General features: G+C 36.9%; 1 protein-coding gene across 4 annotated transcripts in view; it reads right to left on the bottom strand.

Moving 5' to 3' along the window:
- The window catches only part of DBT (dihydrolipoamide branched chain transacylase E2), a 48,347-nt gene that overhangs the window by 23,185 nt on the left and 178 nt on the right, over positions 1-24,984 (bottom strand). For 3 of the 4 annotated variants that reach the window (XR_010841816.1, XM_067040486.1, XM_059077583.2), the window contains exons 2-4: positions 16,421-16,544; positions 13,106-13,181; positions 11,340-11,521 (exon numbers count right to left, since the gene is read on the bottom strand). Coding sequence is in view for 3 of the 4 variants with exons in the window: in XM_067040486.1 (XP_066896587.1) it covers positions 11,340-11,521; positions 13,106-13,181; positions 16,421-16,544 (382 nt within the window). In the remaining variant the exon portion in view is untranslated. The remainder of the gene's footprint in view (positions 1-11,339; positions 11,522-13,105; positions 13,182-16,420; positions 16,545-24,984) is intronic. The other variant, XM_067040489.1, reaches the window with a different exon arrangement.

Below are 24,984 nucleotides of genomic sequence, written 5' to 3' on the forward strand. Positions count from 1 at the left end.
TGCAGGGCACATTCTTGATTTTACCAATGTAGAAACAGGCTCTAAGGGGAATGGAGTTAAGACTAAGCTAAAATGTCATGATTCTCCCGAGCTGATGTGATTTTCACTGTTCTTGCACTATACTCTAATACGTGGGATTTTAGTCCTTCAGTAGTGGATTTAGATACAATTTTTAAAACCTTAATTAAATTTTAAGAAAGAACAAAAGAACTCTGGTAAATAAGTTTTTATCATGAAGACTGTCAATTTAGTGTTGCTGGAATTCATCATGTGAAGCAAATTTATAATAAAACTATATTATTTCAGATTAAATAAAAGAGTAATTTGAATTAGTAAAAATATTAAAACTGTGATTGCAATGGGAAATACTTTTTGAAATACCAAAGCACTCATAGTTTTTTTTTTTTTTTTTTTTTTGTGGTACGCGGGCCTCTCACTGTTGTGGCCTCTCCCATTGCGGGGCACAGGCTCCGGAAGCGCAGGCTCAGCGGCCATGGCTCACGGGCCCAGCCGCTCCGCGGCACGCGGGATCCTCCCGGACTGGGGCACGAACCCGTATCCCCTGCATCGGCAGGCGGACTCCCAACCACTGCGCCACCAGGGAAGCCCTCAAAGGTTTTTGAAAGAGTTGTTTTTGTAAGAAGCTTTAAACTTTTCCTCCCTGCAAAACTTCGTAGGAAGACCTTTCTTCACAGCATAAATCTAAAGCTTAGTTTAGTTTCTGCTCAAATGATCATAAATTGAGAATTGATGACATCTAAACCAATGAGATAGCATAGTATTTTCTTTCTCACTTCAAATTACTGAAACAGCTAATTCAATCAATTCAGTCTACAATTAGCTATACAAAATAAGGTTTTAGTTACCATTTATTGAGCACTTATCATGCCCAGGCATTGTACTATGCAATTTATGTTATTGAGTGTAATTTAATTAAATGACATGCTATGTTGTTCAAATGGTTTTATGTCAAAGAGCTTTTCTTTAACTCTAAAAAACTGTATTATCCTGGCAAACATTTAATACTATAAACTCTATAGGATGCCTAACTTGTGTTGTTACAGCAGATTGTACACATATGTACATTGTTAGAAATTTAGTCCCAGTGTTCTAGATGAAGAATGGAGCTGACACCACGTCTCTGAATACAATTTTCAGTGTAACAAAGTGGTTAGGAACATGCGTTTTAGAATTAAACAGAGCTGGGGGTAAATCATAGCTCTACCAATTACTAGCTGTGTGGCCATGGGCAACTTAAACCTCTGTGGGTCTCAACGTTGCATGTCTCAAATGTGGATAATAATCTATATGATTTAAAGAGGTAACATATATATAGCATTAGCACAGAGAAAGCATTCAATCGATGATAGGTGTTCATGCTAAAGGGTAAATGCAATATAACAGCAGAATAATACAAAAGTACTCTGCTACCTCTTATGTTCCTTCTGCTATAAAGTATTCTGCTACATCTTATGTCCCTTCCTCTCTTCCCTTAATATTTTTCCCCATGGTGGCAAGACTCCTCAATTAGAGCTAATTAGGTATAGTAACTCTCCACTTGTCTGGTGGTCAAGCATTCTGGCAACTTAATGTTGTACACAGCTGTAGGTGCAGAACACCTAAAACCGTGTCACACAGCCTCAGCATTAGAACCATACACTTGTTCCAGAGAAAAGTCATTTAGACTCTCAGTCACATCCTATTTTCTCTTCTTAGCACATATTTCTTAATAACTTGGTTATCTGTGTTGCCAGAAAGTTAGGAAGGAGAGTGATGGCCTGGCACAATGACAAGGCTAAGAGGTAGGCTGAAAAAACAAAAATCAGAGGCAGAATTGTGTTTTTCCCAGAATAATGAATGTTCATTAACATGCCTTTGCATAATCAAAAAAGATTTTAGGTTATACTCAATATCCTCACTTTAAGAAGGCTTAAAATATGTAGGTTTAAAAAATAAATAAATAAATGAAACTACTGATTCCCATTAAATAAATGGTTTAGAAAAGTTTGGGTTCAAAAAGCTTTACTTGTTTAGAAAAGTGAGGAGTCATCCTACTTTTTAAAATAGAGGTTAGAGAAAGCCAGGTTAGCTGTAAAGAGAACTCATGGCAATATTCTTAAAACTGAGTTCACAGTAGACAACACACTGAGACATGGATCAGCTTTGAGATAATCTTGATAATATTAATTAACTAAATTTCAATTTGTAATTTTTTTAAAACAGCATAAATGAGTCTAGTTAGCTCTTTTCAAGTAGAGTCTACCTACAGTCAGAGCACTCAGAGATAGGAGTTGGAGGTCACAAATACATTTTCCCTCATCAGAATTATCATGACACTCCAGTCTTGAAAAGCAGACTGCAACGCCATGTTACAAAGAGAGTACCATAGAATATTATTTAAACAAGCATTAAAAGACAGGATTTAATTTCCATTACTGCTATTAAGACGTCTACTCTTGATCCCTTACACTCTTGATGGTTCTATGCTACAATTAATTTCCCACCTGTAAAATGGACATAATGTGTCTTATACTTCTAAAAGACTTTTCTTTAGGTAATTTTCTATTTATAGTATAATTGCTTTTCTTGGCACTAAAACAAGGAACAATATAGACAAATTCAGTATTACTACAAATTCTTGTTTAAGACAAGGTACACAAAATATTTAGAAACTTTTCCTGTTTGCAGAATTTTAAAAGAGGCACATATAAATTTCTTAGTAAGTTGAACTTACTATTCTATAGGCTTGCTTATTTATTTTATGCTTCACAGTCATTTACAGTAAAAAACAATAAAAATTACAAGAAAACATAAATATAAAAGCAAAAAGGTACACACACAAAATAAAACTAGCATGCAAGGCAATTATTCAGAATACACTTTGAATTGCAAATGAAACAGAATAGCTAACAATGATCAGTTCTCTATGAGGAAAATTATCAGATAATTTTTACTCTGAACATAACCTATCCAATACCATTAAGTTTTTACAGATATATAATGAACTGCATGTACATAAAATACAAAATTTCATAAGTCTTGAAATATGCATATACCCATAATTATCACCCAAATCAAGATAATGGACATATCACCCCCCAAAGTTTCCTTATACTCCTTGGTAATTCCTCCCTCCTAAACTTCTGCCTCCTTCCTACCCTATCAGCAGGCAACCACTAGTGGGTTTGTTGTCAAAATATATTAGTTTGCATTTCTAAAACTTTATGTACATAGAATCATACAGCATGTTCTCTTTTATGTCTGCCTTCTCTGACTCAGCATAATTTTTCAAGATTCATCCGTGTCGCACAGGAAATTAATTTTTGTAAAAAATTATCTAGAAAAAATATACCCCCACCTGAAAAAGTTCTATGATTTTATAATTTGCTATATCAAGACTTACTAAGTTGGATTTCATTGGCGATACCAAAAGAAACTCTAAAAACTAAAACTAAGAAATAAAAGGAAACAATAAAACCCCCCATAAATCCCAATTGTTCACCTGTTCATACACAGTCAGCCCTGGGAATCCACAGGTTCTGTATTCATGGATTCAACCAACTGCTGATCGAAGATATACAGAAAAAAAATGTATGTAGGTTATATGCAAATACTACACCATTTTATACAAAGGACTTGAGCATCCACAGATTTTGGTCTCCCTGTGTGTGTGTGTGTACATATGTGTGTGTGTGTCCTAGAACCAATCCTTTGCAAATACCACAGGATGACTATAATTTGTTTTTGTGGATGGCCTAGATAGGTATCTAATCTGGTCTACAGCACTTGACTGGGTATTCTAATTTACTGACATCCACAATAATGTTCAGCGTATTTGGTTGTCTCAGTTTATGCCAAGAGTATAATTCTTTCCTTTCTAGGTCTTAACTGAATGAAAGAAAAATCTATATCTAGTATCTTGTTGATCCATCAAAATAATTGTGTTTATTTCAGGTAATTTTTAAAGGTAAATTCTTTTTTGTTTTTAATATTCCTAAATCATGCCTTTCAATAGAAATTTGGAGTCAAGATAATAGCACCCTTAGTACCCAGATTATGGTCTCTTATTTATGCCATATTAAAAGGAACAAGAGGCCCTCAAGGAATGGATAATTCTAGGTCTGGGGCAGGAAAAGTATCAATATAAGGTGAGTCCCAGATCATCTCCTTGTGCCAAAAGCAAGGAAGGTTTTGAAAAGTAACAGCATCATGTTAAAAGAACACACAGAAGCCACCTTGAAATGGTCACCACTATTAATGATTTGAGCATTAAAAAGAATTATAATAAAAACATCAGGTCAAATGAAATATAAACAAAGAGAATGTTGGAAAAATTAATATCACCATTTGAAGGGCCTATTAAAGTAACTCCTTATTTTAATAATTGGTAAAGAAAGACTGGAATGTCTTTCCAGTAGGAACTGTATTTCATAGTAAAAAATAGCCCCAATTGATGAAGGAAGGGATAGTTCCACTTTACAGAATAATTCAACCTAATAATGTTAAAGGAATCCAAAAATCATCATTCTACAACCATTAAAACAATTGTTGATTTAGGCAAGGATTCTCAGATGATATTATAAACTACTTATATAGTACCAAAACGTTACAACACCAATATCTCTCAGGTTGCAAAGGGAACAACATAAATGTACAATGGAAGGGCAAGGGTATGGTTATCCTAATTCCATGTTTAAACTTAGCATAATTACACCAGGTCATCCAGATGTTATTTGTGTCCTGATATGGAGAAATATGAAGTACATAATATTTCCATGATGTAGATTCTAGCCAAAGTATTTAACTGTAACCTAGTCTTTAAAACTTACTTCTAGTTTACAGGAAATATAAAGAAGAGAGAAACAAGTCAAATACCACCATGAAGAAGCAACAAGTCCAAAAGACGTGACATTCTGCAAAACAAATGGCACCATCTCTTCAGCAAGTCAGTGTCATGTGGGGAAGTAGAAGCCAGATTAAAAGAGACTAGGGGCAATTTGTAGTCCTGTACTAGACCCTAGCTTGAACAAATCAATTGAAATTTCGAGGACATTTTTGTGGCAACTGGGGAAATTTAAATTTAAATATGGTGTGACTACCAGATAAAATGAAAATGTATTGCTATGAAAACATGTAGAGTCATTAACTAAGCAAACACATTAGAATGTACCAAATACAAGTCTGGTTTAAAAAAATACCAAAATGCAAACAAAAATTAAATTCAAAGAAAAAATATTAAAAACAGCAAAGAAAAAGCAAAAAATAACATACAAGGGAATCCCCATAAGGTTATAGCTGATTTCTCAGCAGAAACTCTACAGGTCAGAAGGGAGGGGCAGGATATACTTAAAGTGATGAAAAGGAAAAACCTACAGCCAAGATTACTCTACCCAGCAAGGATCCCATTCAGATTCTATGGAGAAATCAAAAGCTTTACAGACAAGCAAAAGCTAGGAGAATTTGGCACCACCAAACCAGCTTTACAACAAATGCTAAAGGAACTTCTCTAACTGAGAAACACAAGAGAAGAAAAAGACCAAAAAAACAAGCCCAAATCAATTAAGAAAATGGTAATAGGAACATACATATCGATAATCACCTTGAATGTAAATGGATTAAATGTTCCAACCAAGACAAAGACTGGCTGAATGGATATGAAAACAAGACCCTTATATATGCTGTCTACAAGAAATCCACTTCAGACCTAGGGACACATACAGACTGAAAGTGAGGGGATGGAAAAAGATATTCCATGCAAATGGAAATCACAAGAAAGCTGGAGTAGCAATACTCATATCAGATAAAATAGTTTAAAATAAAGACTGTTACAAGAGATAGGAAGAACACTACATAATGATCAAGGGATCAATCCAAGAAGAAAACATAACAATTATAAATATATATGCACCCAACATAGGAACACCTCAATACATAAGGCAAATGCTAACAGCCATAAAAGGGGAAATCAACAGTAACACAGTAACAGTGGGGGACTTCAACATCCCACTTACACCAACAGAGAGATCATCCAGACAGAAAATAAATAAGGAAACACAGGCTTTAAATGACACAATAGACCAGGTAGACTTAATTGATATTTTTAGGACATTCCACCCATAAGTGGAAGAATACACTTTCTTCTCAAGTGCACATGGAATGTTCTTCAGAATACATCTCATGTTGGGTCATAAATCAAGCCTTGGAAAATTGAAGAAAACTGAAATCATATCAAATATCTTATCCAACCACAATGCTATGAGATTAGAAATAAATTACAAGAAAAAAAACTGTAAAAAACACAAATACATGGAGGCTAAACAGTGCACTGCTAAATAACCTAGAGATCACTGAAGAAATCAAAGAAGAAATTTTAAAACACCTAGAAACAAACGACAACAAAAACACAACAATCCAAAGCCTATGGGATGCAGCAAAATCAGTTCTAAGAGGGAAGTATATAGCAATTCAAGTTCACCTCAAGAAACAAGAAAAATCTCAAATAAACAATCTAACCTTACACCTAAAGCAGCTAGAAAAAGAACAAAGAAAACCCAAAATTAGTAGAAGGAAAGAAATCATAAAGATCAGAGCAGAAATAAATGAAAGAGAAATGAAGAAAACTATAGTAAAGATCAATAAAACTAAAAGTTGGTTCTTCAAGAAGATATAGAAAACTGATAAACTTTTAGCCAGACTCATCAAGAAGGGAGAGGACTCAAATCAATAAAATGAGAAACGAAAAAGGAGAGATTACAGCTGACTCCGCAGAAATACAAAGGATCATAAGAGACTACCACAAGCAACTATATGCCAATAAAATGGACTACCTGAAGTAATGGACAAATTCTTGGAAAGGTACAACTTTCCAAGATTGAACCAACAAGAATTAGAAAATATAAACAGACCAATCACAGGTAATGATATTGAAACTGTAATTAAAATCTTCCAACAAACAAAAGTCCAGGACCAGATGGCTTCACAGGTGAATTCTATCAAACATTTAGAGAACAGTTAATTCCTATTCTTCTCAAACTCTTCCAAAAAATTGTGGAGGGAGGAACACTCCCAAACTCATTCTACGAGGCTACCACCACCCCGATACCAAAACCAGACAAATATCACACACACAAAAAAATTACAGACCAATATCGCTGATGAACATAAATGCAAAAATCCGCCACAAAATACTACCAAACAGAATCCAACTGCACATTAAAAGGATCATACACCATGATCAAGTGGTATTTATCCCAGGGATGCAAGGATTCTTCAATGTATGCAAATCAATCAATGTGATACACCATATTAACAAATTGAAAAATAAAAACCATATGATCATCTCAATAGATGCAGAAAAAGCTTTTAACAAAATTCAACACCTATTTGTGATAAAAACTCTCCAGAAAGTGGGCATAGAGGGAAACTACCTCAACATAATAAAGGCCATATATGACAAACCCACAGCCAACACCATTCTCAATAGTGAAAAACTGAAAGCATTTCCTCTAAGATAAGAAACAAGACAAGGATGTCCACTCTCACCACTATCATTCAACATAATATTGGAAGTCCTAGCCTCGGCAATCAGAGAAGAAAAAGAAATAAAAGGAATACAAATTGGAAAAGAAGAAGTAAAACTGTCACTGTTGCTGATGACATATTATAAATAGAAAATCCTGAAGACGCCATCAGAAAACTACTAGAACTAATCAATGAATTTGGTAAGGTTGCAGGATACAAAATTAATGCACAGAAATCTCTTGCATTCCTATACACTAACAACGAAAGTTCAGAAAGAGAAATTAAGGAAACAATCCCATTTACCATTGCAACAAAAAGAATAAAATACCTAGGGATAAATCTACCTAAGGAGACAAAAGACCTGTACTCAGAAAACTATAAAACACTGATAAAAGAAATCAAAGATGACATAAACAGATGGAGTGATATACCATGCTCCTGGATTGGAAGAATCAATATTTTGAAAATGACTACACTACCCAAAGCAATCTACAGGTTCAATGCAATCCCTATCAAATTACCAATGGCATTTTTTACAGAACTAGAACAAGAAATTTTACAATTTTTATGGAAATACAAAAGACCCCAAATAGACAAAGCAATCTTGAGAAAGAAAAATGGAGCTGGAGGAATCAGATTCCCTGACTTCAGACTATACTACAGAGCTACAGTCATCAAGACAGTATGGTACTGGCACAAAAAGAGAAATACAGGTCAATAGAACAGGATAGAAAGCCCAGAGATAAACCCATGCACATATGGTCACCTTATCTTTGACAAAGGAGGCAAGAATATACAATGGAAAAAAGAGGAGCCTCTTCAATAAATAGTGCTGGAAAAACTGGACAGCTACATGTAAAAGAATGAAATTAGAATGCTCCCTAATGCCATACCCAAAAATAAACTCAAAATGGATTAAAGACCTAAAGGGTAGGATAGGGAGGGTGGGAGGGAGACGCAAGAGGGAGGAGATATGGGGATATATGTATATGTATAGCTGATTCACTTTGTTATAAAGCAGAAACTAACACACCCTTGTAAAGCAATTATATTCCAATAAAGATTTTAAAAATAAAATAAAATAAATAAATGTAGGGCCAGACATGTAAAACTCTTATAGGAAAACATAGGCAGAACACTCTATGACATAAATCACAGCAAGATCCTTTTTAACCCACCTCCTAGAGTAATGAAAATAAAAACAAAAATAAACAAATGGGACCAATTAAACTTAAAAGCTTTTGCACAGCAAAGGGAACCATAAACAATATGAAAAGACAACTCTTCAAATGGGAGAAAATATTTGCAAAAGAAGCAACTGACAAAGGATTAATCTCCAAAATATACAAGCTGCTCATGCAGCTCAATAGCAAAAAAAAACAACCTAATCCAAAAATGGACAGAAGACCTAAATCAACATTTCTCCAAGAAGATACACAGATGGCCAACACATGAAAAGATGCTCAACATCACTAATCATTAGAGAAATGCAAATCAAAACCACAATGAGGTATCACCTCACACCTGTCATAATGGCCATCATCAAAAAAATCTACAAACAATAAATGCTGGAGAGGGTGTGGAGAAAAGAGAACCCTCTTGCACTGTTGGTGGGAATATAAATTGATACAGCCACTATGGAGAACAGTATGGAGGTTCCTTAAAAAACTAAAAATAGAACTATCATATGACCCAGCAATACCACTACTGGGCATATACCCTGAGAAAACCATAGTTCAAAAAGAGTCATGTACCCCAATGTTCATTGCAGCACTATTTACAATAGCCAGGACAGGAAGCAACATAAATGAATGGATAAAGAAAATGTGGCACATATATACAATGGAATATTACTCAGTCATTAAAAGGAATGAAAATGAGTTATTTGTAGTGAGGTGGATGGACCTAGAGTCTGTCATACAGAGTGAAGTAAGTCATAAAGAGAAAAACAAATGCCGTATTGCTAACGCATATATATGGAATCTAAAAAAGTGGTACTGATGAACCTAGTGGCAGGGCAGGAATAAAGACATTGATGTAGAAAATGGACTTGAGGACACAGGGGGAGAAGGGGAAGCTGGGACTAAGTGAGAGAGTGGCATGGACATACATACACTACCAAACGTAAAATAGATAGCTAGTGGGAAGCAGCTGCATAGCACAGGGAGATCAAGCTGATGCTTTGTGACAACCTAGAGGTATGGGATAGGGAGGATAGGAGGGCAGGCTTAAGAGGGAGGGGATATGGGGATGCATATATACATATAGCCGATTCACTTTGTTGTACAGCAGAGACTAACACAACATTGTAAAGCAATTATACTCCAATGAAGGTGGGGAGAAAAGAAAAAAACAAAATGCATATGTACATGTGCCTAGAAAAATGTCTGGAATGACATACATTAACATGTTAAGAGTGGTGATTGGGCTTTCCTGGTGGCACAGTGGTTGAGAGTCCATCTGCTGATGCAGGGGACACGGGTTCGTGCCCTAGTCCGGGAAGACCCCACATGCCTCGGAGCAAGTCTGTAAGCCATGGCCACTGAGCCTGCACATCTGGAGCCTGAGCTCCGCAACGGGGGAGGCCACTACAGTGAGAGGCCTGCGTACCGCAGAAAAAAGGAGTGGTGATTAATGAGTTGTAGGAATGCGTTTTCGTTTTCTTATTTTTGTTTTTCTGCATTTTGTAACTTTCTACAATGCATGCATCCTGTTTTTATAATAATAGAAATTAAATAAATAATAGGAAGGCTTTAATAAGTTACCTTCCAGCTTTTGGAGGCAACATGTTATAGCTGAAAATTTTCTTGACAAAGACTCAGGACATCCAAGTTCTAAATTTGGCTTTGTGACTGCCATTGGGCAAATTACCCAATGATTCTTCATCCATTAAGCTGGAATACCTCACAAATAAGAATAAATAAAATACTAAGTGTGAAACATTTTATAAACTATAAAGTGTGACTATGATATTAGTTATTATATTATTGTACAGACTGCAGGACTAAGAGTCAACCAGCCACTCTAATTCAGGCTCCTTCTAGACTTCCAAATTACACTACTGAAATGTCTTTACCTCAGCACTTCCAGATAGATTGTGGGCTTAGGGTTGCATCACAGACTTTGCTCCCCCTGCCCACACATCAAGCTTTCTAGATGACATAACCTTGGTGTATTACAACAATGCCAAAGGGAACTTCTGATGTAGAGAGCCAGCTATTTGCTACCATAGGGACAGCGCACTGTTTTAATTTTCCAGTAACATTCTCATAACGAATTCCCTTTTGTCAGGACATCTACTGCTTATGAGTTCTATGGTTGCTGCTGCTTCTGAATGCTAGTTTCTTTGCTTCTCATTCTGATTTTCCTCCTTTTGTCTTCTGCTTCTCTTTAAGAAATTTGGCTCTCATAAACATCACCAATGAGTGTGTTTCGGTTTTCATATCAGCGGCAAACAGAGCAATCCCATTATATGAGATTTAATCTTTGCATATTCTAAGTTTCATTAGTGACCAGTGTTTAAAGCTTGAATCTTTAATTCCCAAGAGAGCTTGTTGCTTCTTTGAACACCAAGGTTTCCAGAAGGTAGGCCTCCAGATAAATGAAGTATTACTGTACATGTTTTTTAACATGGTAACTGGTCAAAAGATAATCATGCATCACAGAGTACCTTTCCTAGTCTCCTGATTTCAGCTTCTAAACCCCCAAATCAAATCCTGTAAGTTGTTAAAAGTAAACTCCACTTTCAATTGGTACCCAATGACAAAAGGACAGCAGTAATCAATTTGGCAAAATAGATGAACATATATATACAGTACCTTTTAAAGCTTCCGTTTCTATGTCTACTAATGGCTTTCCCACATAGGCAATATCGTCTAGATTATAATATAGTTTTTTAATGACTCCATCATAACGACTAGTGATAGTAACAGAAGCTTTATCACTTTGAACTTCACAGATGCTATCAAACTGAGACACTGTATCTCCTTCTTTTACATACCTAAAAGAAAAAGATGCAAGACACTTTTACATGAGCAATGATAATACAGATCATCTTAACAATATAAATACTACACTGAATTAGATCAGTATCCACTGAGCCCAGCATTTGGTCCCAGATAGTATACCAAAGAATGTTTCAGAAGAGACTACAGTGGCTTCCAGAGGCTCTTTGATGCCTCTTCAAGAAATATAGGGCTTCCCTGGTGGCGCAGTGGTTGGGGGTCCGCCTGCCGATGCAGAGGACGCGGGTTCGTGCCTCGGTCCGGGAGGATACCACATGCCGCGGAGCGGCCGGGCCCGTGAGCCATGGCCGCTGAGCCCGTGCATCCAGAGCCTGTGCTCCGCAACGGGAGAGGCCACAACAATGAGCAGCCCGCATACCGCCAAAAAAAAAAAAAATATATATATATATATATATACATATATATATATAAAATTTCAAAATAATTAAAAATTCATAGATCTATAATCCAAAAATTTAATTAATTTGTCAGGTTTTCTGCTTCAAATATGAAAAATGTATTTTAAAAGTTATTTCCTTTTATTGTCTTAGGCTTTATCAAATTTTAATAATGCCTATTATTTCTAGAATTAAATTTTTAAAATTGATATCCTCAATACACATCCTTTTTAATTTCATGAATTTTAGTTTGAGTTCTTAGTCTTTGTTTCTAAGATGGCTAATAAGTTTCAAATTCAGGTTCTTCTGACCTGAGGTCATCACTCTTTCCTTGATCCCACAATGCAATAGATACAAAATCATAAAGTACATTTATGTTATTATAGTCCTCTTCTAACCTACAAAGCAATTATAATGAGAACTGCAGTGAAAGAATGTTCAGGTGGCTGAATCAGATTTTTGAAAGGACCTTTAACAGTATACAATTGTGGGAGAGAATCTATTGACTCACCTTAACTGTTACTTCTAGAAATCTTTGAAAATTATTTCAGTACCCAGAGGTGTTTCCTTTTTTTCCAGAAAGGGAAAGAAAGAAAAGGGATAGAAGGATGACTAAGTAAAGAGCTTTTTAATTTTTGTTTCAAGCCTTTTTTTTTTTTAACATTTTTTTAACCTTTCAAAAACTATTTTTTGATTCATGCCTTTTGGTTTAATATTGTAAACTTTTCTAAAAATATAGGCAAACTCTCAGGTAATGGTGAGTTAAATGTACTTGCATTCTTAAGTAATTTTCGGTAAAGAGACCTTAGACTACATGATTATTTTAAAATAGCTTGGTAAAAAGCTCTAAGTTCATACATTAAATGCTTTTCAAAACACATGGTCATATCAACTTAATATGTCTTAGAGGCAAATTTCTCTTTTTTAGCTGAAGTGAGGGGTGGGTAGTGAAAAAATATTTTAAATGAGGAAAAAATAATCCTTAATAAATTACATTGAATAAAATGCCATACTGTAGGATGAATTGTGCCACCAGCATATTGGCAACACAAACTAGATTTACCTTATTGCTTTAAAAATATCATTATATATTACAGAAAGCGATGTCTCAATTTAAATAGATTTCTACTTATTTTTACTCAAATTATTTTTATACTTAAAAAATTTTTCAGAATAACTTACCATTCTTTAACAGTTACTTCTCTAATCCCTTCACCAATATCTGAGAGTTTGAACTGAACAATCTGTCCCTGTAGGGCTTCAAAGACAAATGAGAAATGATCTCATTAAATATGTAATGTATTGTTAATAGACAGATGCTTTGACATCTAAAATTAGAAAATATTCTCAAGCAGAGGCAGAAATTATTCCATTTTTATAGATTTTAAAAAGCATTTTATAATGTTGAAAAGCATAACCATCATTCATAACCACCCAAGATTTATATAAATCATTCAGTGACACAGACCTATTGATATTGCCACAGAACTGACATTTTCCAATTTCCAAAATAATGTTCTTTTACAAGGGTATAGGAGGCCCTTCCAACAAATGAGATTTTGCAGTAAGAGCAATGAACAGAAAACAGAACAAGATATTAGACAAAGGGAGACTCAGCTGGATCTCCTTGTTTCATGTTATGAAACTATAATAAACATCAATGGCCTGCTCTTAAATCTCTTTTGACTTCATACAACTCTTCTCATTCCCAGTGTCTAAAGATCAGGCAGATCCATTCCTAGAAGACTTGGAAAATTCTTATTCACCCAAATGATGTTCTACCAACTTCTTAAATTTTAGTCTTCTATTTTCTCTTAGCATTTTTTTTTTACTCCTTTTCAAATTTCTACACTCTCTTTATAACACTTAGATGCCAATGATAAGTTATGGTAATTATTCCCAAGACAGAAAGTATGTATGGATGCTCTCACTTTTCCAAATTAACAAATGGCTCTGAAGTGACTGAAGAGCGCTCCTCTATCTTTAAACTACTATTAATCAAAATTGCTTATAAAATATGCAACAAGCTGATTAAGGTAGGAAATTTTTCTTTAATAAATATGAGGAGATTAGTAGTTAAGAAATACAAAATACATTTTTGATACGGAGGTCTTAAGCACCCCTTGTTTCCTCTCTAGTAAGTTGGGCCCTCTCACAGCCTCCTGCTCATAGTATAAACTGGAACCTTTCTGAAAAAGTTTGGCATTAAGAATCAAAAACCTTAAAAAAAAAAAGTCTGTTTCTTTGACTCCATAGGTAATTTTACTTTTAAGATTTTTTTCCTTGAAGAAATAGAGAGGTACACGAAGATTTCTGCTCAGGAATAGTTATCATAGAGTTATAATAAAGAATTGGAAACCAACTGAAGTAATCAAAAAATGGCAAGTAAGTACACCATGGCACCTCTTATGCAAGGAACAGCATGTGAAAGGGCATGGGAATATGATAGTATGCAGCATGGTTAGGGAATGACAAACACTTCCGTACAGCTGAGGATAGGTAGGCTACGTGGCAAGAAATCAGCACAGATTTAAGGCTTTGTGCCATGATGAGGTGAGGTGTTTGGAACGTATCCTAGAGGTAATTAGGAACCAGCAGTAAATAATTATGGTATATAATATTAATTCTTTGCAGCTGTTCCCATTAGAGGTACAGTTTATCTTACCACTAGTTAAATCTATGCTGGCCTATGACTTGTTTTGACCAATAGAATACAGCAGAAGTAAAGTTGTAGGTTCTGGAGTGCAAGTCTCACAGGACCTCGCAGCCTCCCCTTTCTCCCTCTTGGAATGTGCCTTGAGATCCCCGTGTAAGGAAGCTGTTCTAGTCTACTGGAGGATGAGAGACACCACGTGGAGGAGAAATGAGATGCCCCAGCTAAAAACCAGCACCATCTGTCAGACATATGAGTAAGACCATCTTGGACCTTCCAACCCAGATGACCTTGTAGCTGAATCCACTCACATTAGTGAGCCCAGGTGAAACCAGCAGATGACCTTGTGGCTGAATCCAGTCACATTAGCAAGCCCAGGTGAAACCAGCAGAGGAACCACCTGACCAACCCACTCCCAGAATCCTGATGAACAATAAATCATTGTTCCTTTAAGCCACTAAGTTGTGGGGAAGGTTATTATTCAGCAATAATTGGCTGATAGGAGTCCCATCTACAATTTCAGACCTATAACTTTATATGTGTAATTTTAGAGAAAAATATCTCTGGCAGGAGTGTGATGGAAAGGACTGGGGGAGGGGTGGCAGAGAAAGCAGTTAGGAGGCTATTGTAGGTAAGAAACTGAAGTATAGAACTTAATATATTTACATATTTTCAAAGCTGTCTGAAAAGGTGAAGACAGATTTAAGAAACATTTAAGATGTAATATTACTATATCTTGGTAACCAACGTGATGTGAGACAAGTATCAGGATGGCTTCAGGTTTCTAGCCTGTTTACTGAGTTAAGGAAGAATAGGAAGAGGGTATATCCCAAGTATGTAGAGCAGTGCCTTGGAACGTAGTTGATCAGTCAGTTACCTGTGTTGAATGGATTTGCTCTCACAAGGATACAAAGTTGGATACTATGTTACTCCCATTTTCCAAATGATGAAACAGAGAGAAATTAAGTAACTTGCGTAAGGTTACACAGCTAGTAACCCAAAGCTCCTTAAGTGTTTAGAGACTAGGGTAGGAAGTTGGAGTTTCTGCTTGAATGGCCTCTATTTTCTCTGAGAAGTAAAGACAAAAGATCAACTTTTGAAAATAGAATTTTTTTTTTAATGGTAAAGATAAGGTTTACATATCTTAGGGTGATGTGGAAGAAGACATATTCAAGGCATGGAAGGACTAACTGATCTCAGGGGTTGGATCTGCCTGGAATCCTGTTATTTTTCATCACTAGCACAGACTAAGGCACTAAGTATCTGTCAAAAGCTTAATGCTGTAACAAAAGTCTAGGGTTCTTTACCAGGGTTCTAAATAGAACATCAGGAAAAAAAGTTTTAGTGCCTTTGCCAAATCTAATACTTAAGTCTCAAGTTCTTTGCAAGGTAGAAAAAGTTGGGGGAAAGGTAATTAAGTGGTAAAAGTCAGAGAACTTTCTATTTACACAAGCACCTCATCACACTATCTTAACATGACAGATTAAGTGCCTCATCCAAAAAACAGTAATACAGTGAGTACAAGGACACAATCTACTAAGTCAACAATTTAATCTAAGTCATATCAATGCTGACTGTTGCACTTAGTCATATGATAAAGAACAGAGGGCCCAAGAGAACCCAGTCCCAGCATTATGAAAACACAAGTATTAAGGGAAAGTATGTGAAAGGGGAGTGGGAGCAAAAAAAAAAAAAGAAAAGAAAAGGAGAATTGGATAGATGTGGGGAGAGCAAGGAGGGCCAGGCTAGAAGTAAAAGGTCAACTTTTTTACTTTGATGAGTCTTCAACTACTGAATAAATACAAAACATTATGTCATACAGGCTTTTCTGAGATTATACTTACCAGCAGTTGTTTTCAGCAGCTGATGTGGATGACTACACTTGAATGAAGGATAACCAAAGAAAGACACATAGTTTGGCTTCAAAACATGAATATTACCACATGTTTGAAAGTAGCGGACACAAATCTAGAGATGAGAAAACAAAACAGTAAAAGCTTTCATAAATGATCTTAATGGCGTATCTCTAAGTATCTCTATATTGAATTTCAAGTCTATTCTAAAAGTAGAACAATCATTATCACGATATAAACAATATGAAATTATCTAGGCTGAAATCAGAACACTTGGCATCTGTGACAAGTTTCTGTTCAAGAAACCAAAGGAATTCAAACACTAGCACACAGAATATTTTCTTGTTCTTTTGTTTATTTATTTTGGCCATGCAGCAAGGCATGCGGTATCTTAGTTCCCCAACCAGGGATTGAACCTGTGCCCCCTGCAGTGGAAGCAGGGAGTCCTAACCACTGGACTGCCAGGGAATTCCCTTGTTTAGTAAAATTATATCCTGATTTGTTCACATGCTTATGATCCTTGCCTAAAATTCCCTATGAAAGTAAAAACTTTTAACAATGTTTTCTATATAAACACAACAGTTTGTAGGTGTATTTGAGTCATTAAAGGCTTCCTGAAATAAAACAACTAAAGAATTCAAAAGTGACTGCTAGCAGGCTTTCCTGGTGGCGCAGTGGTTAAGAATCCACCCTCCAATGCAGGGGACACAAGTCCGGGAAGATCCCACATGCCGCGGAGCAACTAAGCCTGTGCGCCACAACTACTGAAGCCCACGCTCTAGAGCCCGCAAGCCACAATTACTGAAGCCCACGTGCCTACAGCCTGTGCTCTGCAACAAGAGAAGCCACCGCAATGAGAAGCCCACACACCACAATGAAGAGTAGCCCCCACTCACCGCGAAAGCCCGCGTGCAAATAAGACCCAACCCAGCCAAAAATAAATAAATTTATAAATAAATAGTCACTTTCTTATTCTTAAAAAAAAAAGTGACTCCTTTAGCATCTAAAAACACTGAAAAACACACATAGTATTGTCCCCAAAGGTTTTCTTATCATAATTTATAGATGACTCTTTAGATTTAACTATTGATATTTTATATAAAATCCTAATATAATAAAATACAGGGCTTCCCTGGTGGCGCAGTGGTTGAGAGTCCGCCTGCCAATGCAGGGGACACGGGTTCATGCCCCGGTCCGGGAGGATCCCACATGCCGCGGAGCGGCTGGGCCCGTGAGCCATGGCCGCTGAGCCTGCGCGTCCGGAGCCTGTGCTCCGCAACGGGAGAGGCCACAATAGTGAGAGGCCCGCGTATCGCAAAAAAAAACCCCAAAACAAACAAACAAACAAAAAAACAATAAAATACAATGTTACAGAAATAAGTAGGACTGAATGTATTTCATTTGATATATCAAAACCTAAGTGTGTGAAAGGTACAATATTTTATTTTGAAAGTTAACATTTCAATGTTATTAATACCTGATTATATCACACTTTAAAAAAAATTATGGTTTCAGTCCATTTATGGTTCTTACAAAATTTTGGCTATCTTCCTCATGTTGTACAATACATCCTTGAGCCTATCTTACATCCATAAGTTTGTATCTCCCACACTGTCATGCCTATATTTCCCTCCCTCCTACTGGAAACTGCTAGCTTGTTCTCCATATCTGTGAGTCTGATGCTTTTTTGTTCTATTCACTAGTTTGTTGAATTTTTTAGATTCCACACATAAGTGATTACATACAGTACTTTTCTTTTTCTGACTTATTTCACTTAGCATAATGCTTTTCAAGTCCATCCATGTTGCTGCAAATGGCAAAATTCCATTGTTTTTTATGACTGAATAGTATTCAATTACATATATATGTATATAGATACATATATATATATGTATGTATATCACATCTTCTTGATCCATTCATCTGTTGATGGGCACTTAGGTTGCTTCCATATCTGAGTAATTCTAAATAATGCTGCTATGAACATTACAGTGCATATATCTTTTCAAATTAGTGTTTTGTTTTTTTCAGATATGTACCCAGGAGCAGCTTTGCTGGGTCATATGGTAGTTCGATTTTTAGTTTTTTTGAGAAACCTCCACACTGTTTTCCACAGTGGCTGCACCAATTTACATTTCCACCAACAGTGTACAAGGGTTCCCTTTTCTCCACATCCTCGCCAACGTTTGTTATTTGTGTTCTTTTTGATGGTGGCCATTTTGACAGGTGTGAGATGATATCTCATTGTGGTTTTACTCTGCATTTGCGTGATGATTACTGGTGTTGAGCATCTTCTCATGTGCCTGCTGGCCATGTGGAAAAATGTCTATTGTCTTTGGAAAAATGTCTATTCAATTCTGCCCATTTTTTAATGTTTAGTTGTATGATTTGCCTTGATCAAATTTATCAAAGGGAGCAGTGGAAGGAGCTCAAGGACCAAACTGTTGATGACTGTAAATGTCAGATTAAAGAGTTTAAACTCATACATTGTGGGTTATTGAAGAAAAAGGATTAATTGTCCAACAAACAAAAGTCCAGGCCCAGATGGCTTCACTGGTGAATTCTATCAAACATTTAGAGAAGAGCTAACACTGATCCTTCTCAAACTCTTCCAAAAAATTGCAGAAGACGGAACACTCCCAAACTCGTTCTATGAGGTCACCATTACCCTGATACCAAAACCAGACAAAGATAGTACAAAAGAGAAAATTACAGACCAATATCACTGATGAATATAGATGCAAAAATCCTCAACAGAATCCAATGACACATTAAAAGGATCATACACCATGATCAAGTGAGATTTATCCCAGGGATGCAAGGATTCTTCAATATACACAAATCAATCAATGGGATACACCATATTAACAAATTGAAGATTAAAACCATATGATCATCTCAATAGATGCAGAAAAAGCTTTCGACAAAATTCAACACCGATTTATGATAAAAACTCTCCAGAAAGTGGGTATAGAGGGAACCTACCTCAACATAATAAAGGCCATATATGACAAACCCACAGCCAACATCATTCTCAATAGTGAAAAACTGAAAGCATTTCTTCTATGATCAGGAAGAAGACAAGGATGTCCACTCTCACCACTATTATTCAACACAGTTTTGGAAGTCCTAGCCATGGCAATCAAGGAAGAAAAAGAAATAAAGGGAATACAAATTGGAAAAGAAGAAGTAAAACTGTCACTGTTTGCAGATGACATGATACTATACATAGAGAATCCTAAAGATGCCACCAGAAAACTACTAGAGCTAATCAATGAATTTGGTAAAGTAGCAGGATACAAAATTAATGCAAAGAAACCTCTTGCCTTCCTATACACTAATGATGAAAAATCTGACAGAGAAATTAAGGAAACACTCCCATTTACCATTGCAACAAAAAGAATAAAATATCTAGGAATAAACCTGCCTAGGGAGACAAAAGACCTGTATGCAGAAAACTATAAGACACTGATGAAAGAAATTAAAGATGATACCAACAGATGGAGAGATATACCATGTTCTTGGATTGGAAAAATCAATATTGTGAAAATGACTATGCTACCCAAAGCAATCTACAGATTCAATGCAATCCCTATCAAATTACCAATGGCATTTTTTACAGAACTAGAACAAAAAGTCATAAATCGTGTATGGAGACACCAAAGACCCCGAACAGCCAAAGCAGTCTTGAGGGAAAAAAATGGAGCTGGAGGAATCAGACTCCCTGACGTCAGACTATACTACAAAGATACAGTCATCAAGACAATATGCTACTGGCACAAAAACAGAAATATAGATCAATGGACAAGATAGAAAGCCCAGAGATAAACCCACGCACCTATGGTCAACTAATCTATGACAAAGGAGGCAAGGATATACAATGGAGAAAAGACAGTATCATCAATAAGTGGTGCTGGGAAAACTGGACAGCTACATGTAAAAGAATGAAATTAGAACACTCCCTAACACCATACACAAAAATAAACTCAAAATGGATTCGAGACCTAAATGTAAGACCAGACACTATAAAACTCTTAGAGGAAAACATAGGAAGAACACTCTTTGACGTAAATCACAGCAAGATCTTTTTTGATCCACCTCCTAGAGTAATGGAAATAAAACCAAAAACAAACAAATGGTACCTAATGAAACTTAAAAGCTTTTGCACAGCAAAGGAAACCATAAACAAGACAAAAAGACAGCCTTCAGAATGGGAGAAAATATTTGCAAACAAATCAACAGACAAAGGATTAGTCTCCAAAATATATAAACAGCTCATAGAGCTCAATATTAAAACAATAAACAACCCAATCCAAAAATGGGCAGAAGACCTAAATAGACATTTCTCCAAAGAAGACATACAGATGGCCAAGAAGCACATGAAAAGCTGCTCAACATCACTAATTATTAGAGAAATGCAAATCAAAACTACAATGAGGTATCACCTCACACCAGTTAGAATGGGCATCATCAGAAAATCTACAAACAACAAATGTTGGAGAGGGTGTGGAGAAAAGGGAACCCTCCTGCACTGTTAGTGGGAATGTAAATTGATACAGCCACTATGGAGAACAGTATGGAGATTCCTTAAAAAACTAAAAATAGAATTACCATATGATCCAGCAATCCCACTACTGGGTATATACCCAGAGAAAACCATAATTCAGAAAGACACATGCACCTCAATGTTCTTTGCAGCACTATTTACAATAGTCAGGTCATGGAAGCAACCTAAATGCCCATTGACAGACGAATGGATAAAGAAGTTGTGGTACATATAAACAATGGAATATTACTCAGCCATAAAAAGGAACAAAATTGGGTCATTTGTTGAGATGTGGATGGATCTAGAGACTGTCATACAGAGTGAAGTAAGTCAGAAAGAGAAAAACAAATATTGTACATTAACACATATATGTGGAGAAAAATGGTACAGATGAATCGGTTTGCAGGGCAGAAATAGAGACACAGATGTAGAGAACAAAGGTATGGACACCAAGGGGGGAAAGCGGCGGGGGTTGGGGGTGGTGGTGGGATGAACTGGGCGATTTGGATTGACATGTATACACTGATGTGTATAAAATGGATGACTAATAAGAACCTGCTGTATAAAATAAATAAATAAAATGAAAGCATAAAAAAAAGAAATTAGTCAAGGGGTGTGTGTGTGTGTGTGTTTGTTAGATCATAACAGGTAAAGCTTTGAGAGAAAGGACAAAGTTAAGAAACAATTATTGTATTTGAGGCATGAAATAACAGGCTCCTGGCTGAGAAGATTTAGAGTAGAAAAAGAAAGAAAGCAACATACGTGCAATAGGCATTATGTGATAAACAGTGATTGAGTGGCTATTAAGAGAAAGCTAAAACCCATTAGTGAAGCTGCCGACTAAAGGTATAAAAAAGGAAAACAGAAGGATAAAAATTGAAGGGAGGGGCTTCCCTGGTGGCGCAGTGGTTAAGAATCCACACGGGTTCGAGCCCTGGGCCGGGAAGATCCCACATGCTGCAGAGCAACTAAGCCCGTGAGCCACAACTACTGAGCCTGTGCTCTACAGCCTGAGAGCCACAACTACTAAGCCCGCGTGCCTAGAGCCTGTGCTTCGCAACAAGAGAAGCCACTGCAATGAGAAGCCTGCACACCGCAACTAAAGAGTAGCCCCCACTCGCCACAACTAGAGAAAGCACACGCACAGCAATGAAGACCCCACGCAGCCAAACGTAAATAGATAAATTTATTTTTAAACAATGGAAGGGAGGAGAAAAAATTTTTCAAGTATGAAAGACATTGTCTTCTATAAACAACACACAAAAAATACAGAGTAATGAAAAGACAGTTTAGCAGATTCACATAATAAGGAAATAAATTAGTAATAATTCAGCAGGCAGTTGTTGAGTATACCTAAAAACAGGATTGTTCTGTGCTCGAGAATTAAAAGCTAAATAAGATACAGAATACAGTCTCTGAATTCAAATTGCTTACACTTTGCTGCAGGAAGACAGACAAAATAGAAAAATTCAAGCTAATAGGATAAGTTAATCAAAAGTCAAACGCATGATGCCATAGGGGAGTATAAACACAACATAATAAGGCTTTCTTAATTTAGGTGATAAGACCTCTTGTTGCTTATGATTTTTTATAACATATGGAAAAAAATAGACTTTTTTTTTACTGAGTCGTTCAACAAATGTTTATTGAGTACCTACTATGTGCCAGGCATTTAGGATTAGAAAACAAAATTGATGTGATTCCTTCCCTTATGGAATATATAGTCCATACTGTGAAAGATAAAAGCAAGTAAACAGGTGATTACAACAGTGTTATAATGGGGGAGATAGTGTTAAGAAAACACAAAGGAGGGAACCTACCTGGAGAAAGTGAAGTAAGACCTAGGGTTGAGTAGGAGTCACCCAGGGGGTGAGATGTGTTGCAGAGAAGTCTATAGGGGAGTAAGGCAAGAGTCTTTAAAGCAGAGGAAATAGACATGCAAAGGTCTGGAGTCAAGAGAGAGAAAACAGCCTGTGTTCAATTAACTGAAATTGTTCAATATACTTCTAGTGTAGTTTAGTGTGAGCTAAGGGTGAAGTGTCAGAGTGGGGACTGGGTAGTTAGGTTTTAGCAAGGAATGAAGCTGGAGAGGTTGGAAAGATCCAGATCATATATTGCTTCATTGTCATTTGAATTTTGAACATTTTGCTGAGAGCAGTTTTAAGCAAGGAAATGACATTCTCAAATTTGTGTCCTACTTTATAAGATCACTCTGGCTACACTATGGACAATGGGTTAGAGAGGCACAAGATTAGAGGTAGAAAGTCCAAATTAGGAAGTTCCAGGATATCTGCAGCTGGAGACAGTTTGGAGAAAAATGACTAGATTTTTGAGATTTACAGGCTAGAATCACGAGAAACAGGTTTGAAGGTTTAGTTCCAGAGCCTAGAGTCTGATGTTCCTCGGAGGCATTATAACAGTCACTGTGAGGTGGCTAAAGCCTAGTCCTTCCAAGCTCCCTTGTGCTAGCAGTGGCCATGTAACACAGTTCTAGCCAGTGAGTCTGGATGGTACCACCACTTCCTCCTTACTGCCCTGAATACAAAGTTGTAGCAGCCCTCTTGTGACCCTGAGGGAAAGGCCAAATGAATTGCTAAAATGACAACCCTGATAATGATGAGCCACTTAATCAATCCCAGCTGCCATCTAACTTTCAGATGCTTTGTATACACAGATACTTGATTTCCTACTTATTGGTTGGGTTTATTACTTACAGCTGAAAAACACCTAAAATACACGCAATTTGAAGATTTCCAGGACAGTGAGATATATGGGTCAGCAGTAAAGCTGGCTGGAAGACTGGGGAACTTCAGGAATCATCAGCATATAAATGGCAACTAAATTTGAAGAAGTGGATGAGGTAACCCTGGAAGCGCAAGAAGCACACAGAGGGGCAAAGTCAGAACCCTTAAAAACACCAATATTTAAAAGTTAGGCAAGGAAAGAGGAGGAGGTTGGGATAAAGTGTTCAAAGATGTAGGAAAAAGAATACCAGGAAGTTGGTGTCACAGAAGCCAAGCATGGAGAGCTTTCAAAAGAAGGGAGGCCAATACCCAGTAACGTGCTGCTGAGAAGAGCTTTCTTCTCTTGGTTACCTCCTACTCAGCTTCCACAAATCTCAGATTATACAGTATCCTCTGGGAACTCTCTGACCCCCCAAGATCCCTCCTGTGTGTCTCTGTAGTTCTAGGCAACTTGTTCCATCTTCTCATGCTGTGCTGTAATTGCTTGTTTTAATGTCTATCTCTGCCTTTCTCCCCCGTGCCACACCACAAGGCTGTAATTAAACTCTGAGGGGGCAGAAATCAGTGTCTGTCTTATTCATATTTGCACCCCCAATTCCTAGCACAGTACCTGGTACATAGCAGGCTCTTGGAAGGTTTTGTAAGATCAGGGGCCCAACACTATAGGAAAATTCTGAAGAGGGGACCCAGGAAGAACAACGCTATGCAAATAGGATGAAACACTATGATTATTGGGATGTTAATCGTTTGGTGCTAGAAGACTGTGTGAAAGGGGAGAAATGAAGGAGAAATGGTGGTGGGTCTTAGCTCTGGTGATTTAAAAGGTTGGAAAGATACTGCTGCAAATGTAGGAGATAGGTGTAAACCCAAAGAACAAAGCTCGAGCCTCTCAGCTGCTTGGAGGCAAGGACCTATGGTGTTACGCTTTCCTTGCCCAATCTCTTTCTCTAGACTGTAAATTCCTTGAGGGCAGGGGTCGTATTATCAGTGTCTGAAACTAAGGGGTGCTCAATAAATGTTTAATGAATATAGTATATCTCTGTTTCCCCAGTGCCTACTACAATGCCCGGTACCCGGATGGTGCTCAATGAAAGGCTACTGAACGAAAGGATAGCTGGGCTTCGGGTGCAGATGAAGCGGGAGGGCGACCGAGTCACGACATAAGTGCGCCCAGGTAAGGAGAGAGAGTGGGTCTCCAGACAGGTTGGGCGCCACCTTCCCTGCCCTTCGTTTTGCTACATCCCTCCACCTCTCCATCACGCGAG

The sequence above is a fragment of the Kogia breviceps genome, chromosome 1, assembly GCF_026419965.1.
Source record: "Kogia breviceps isolate mKogBre1 chromosome 1, mKogBre1 haplotype 1, whole genome shotgun sequence".
NCBI classification, from domain to species: Eukaryota; Metazoa; Chordata; class Mammalia; order Artiodactyla; family Physeteridae; genus Kogia; species Kogia breviceps.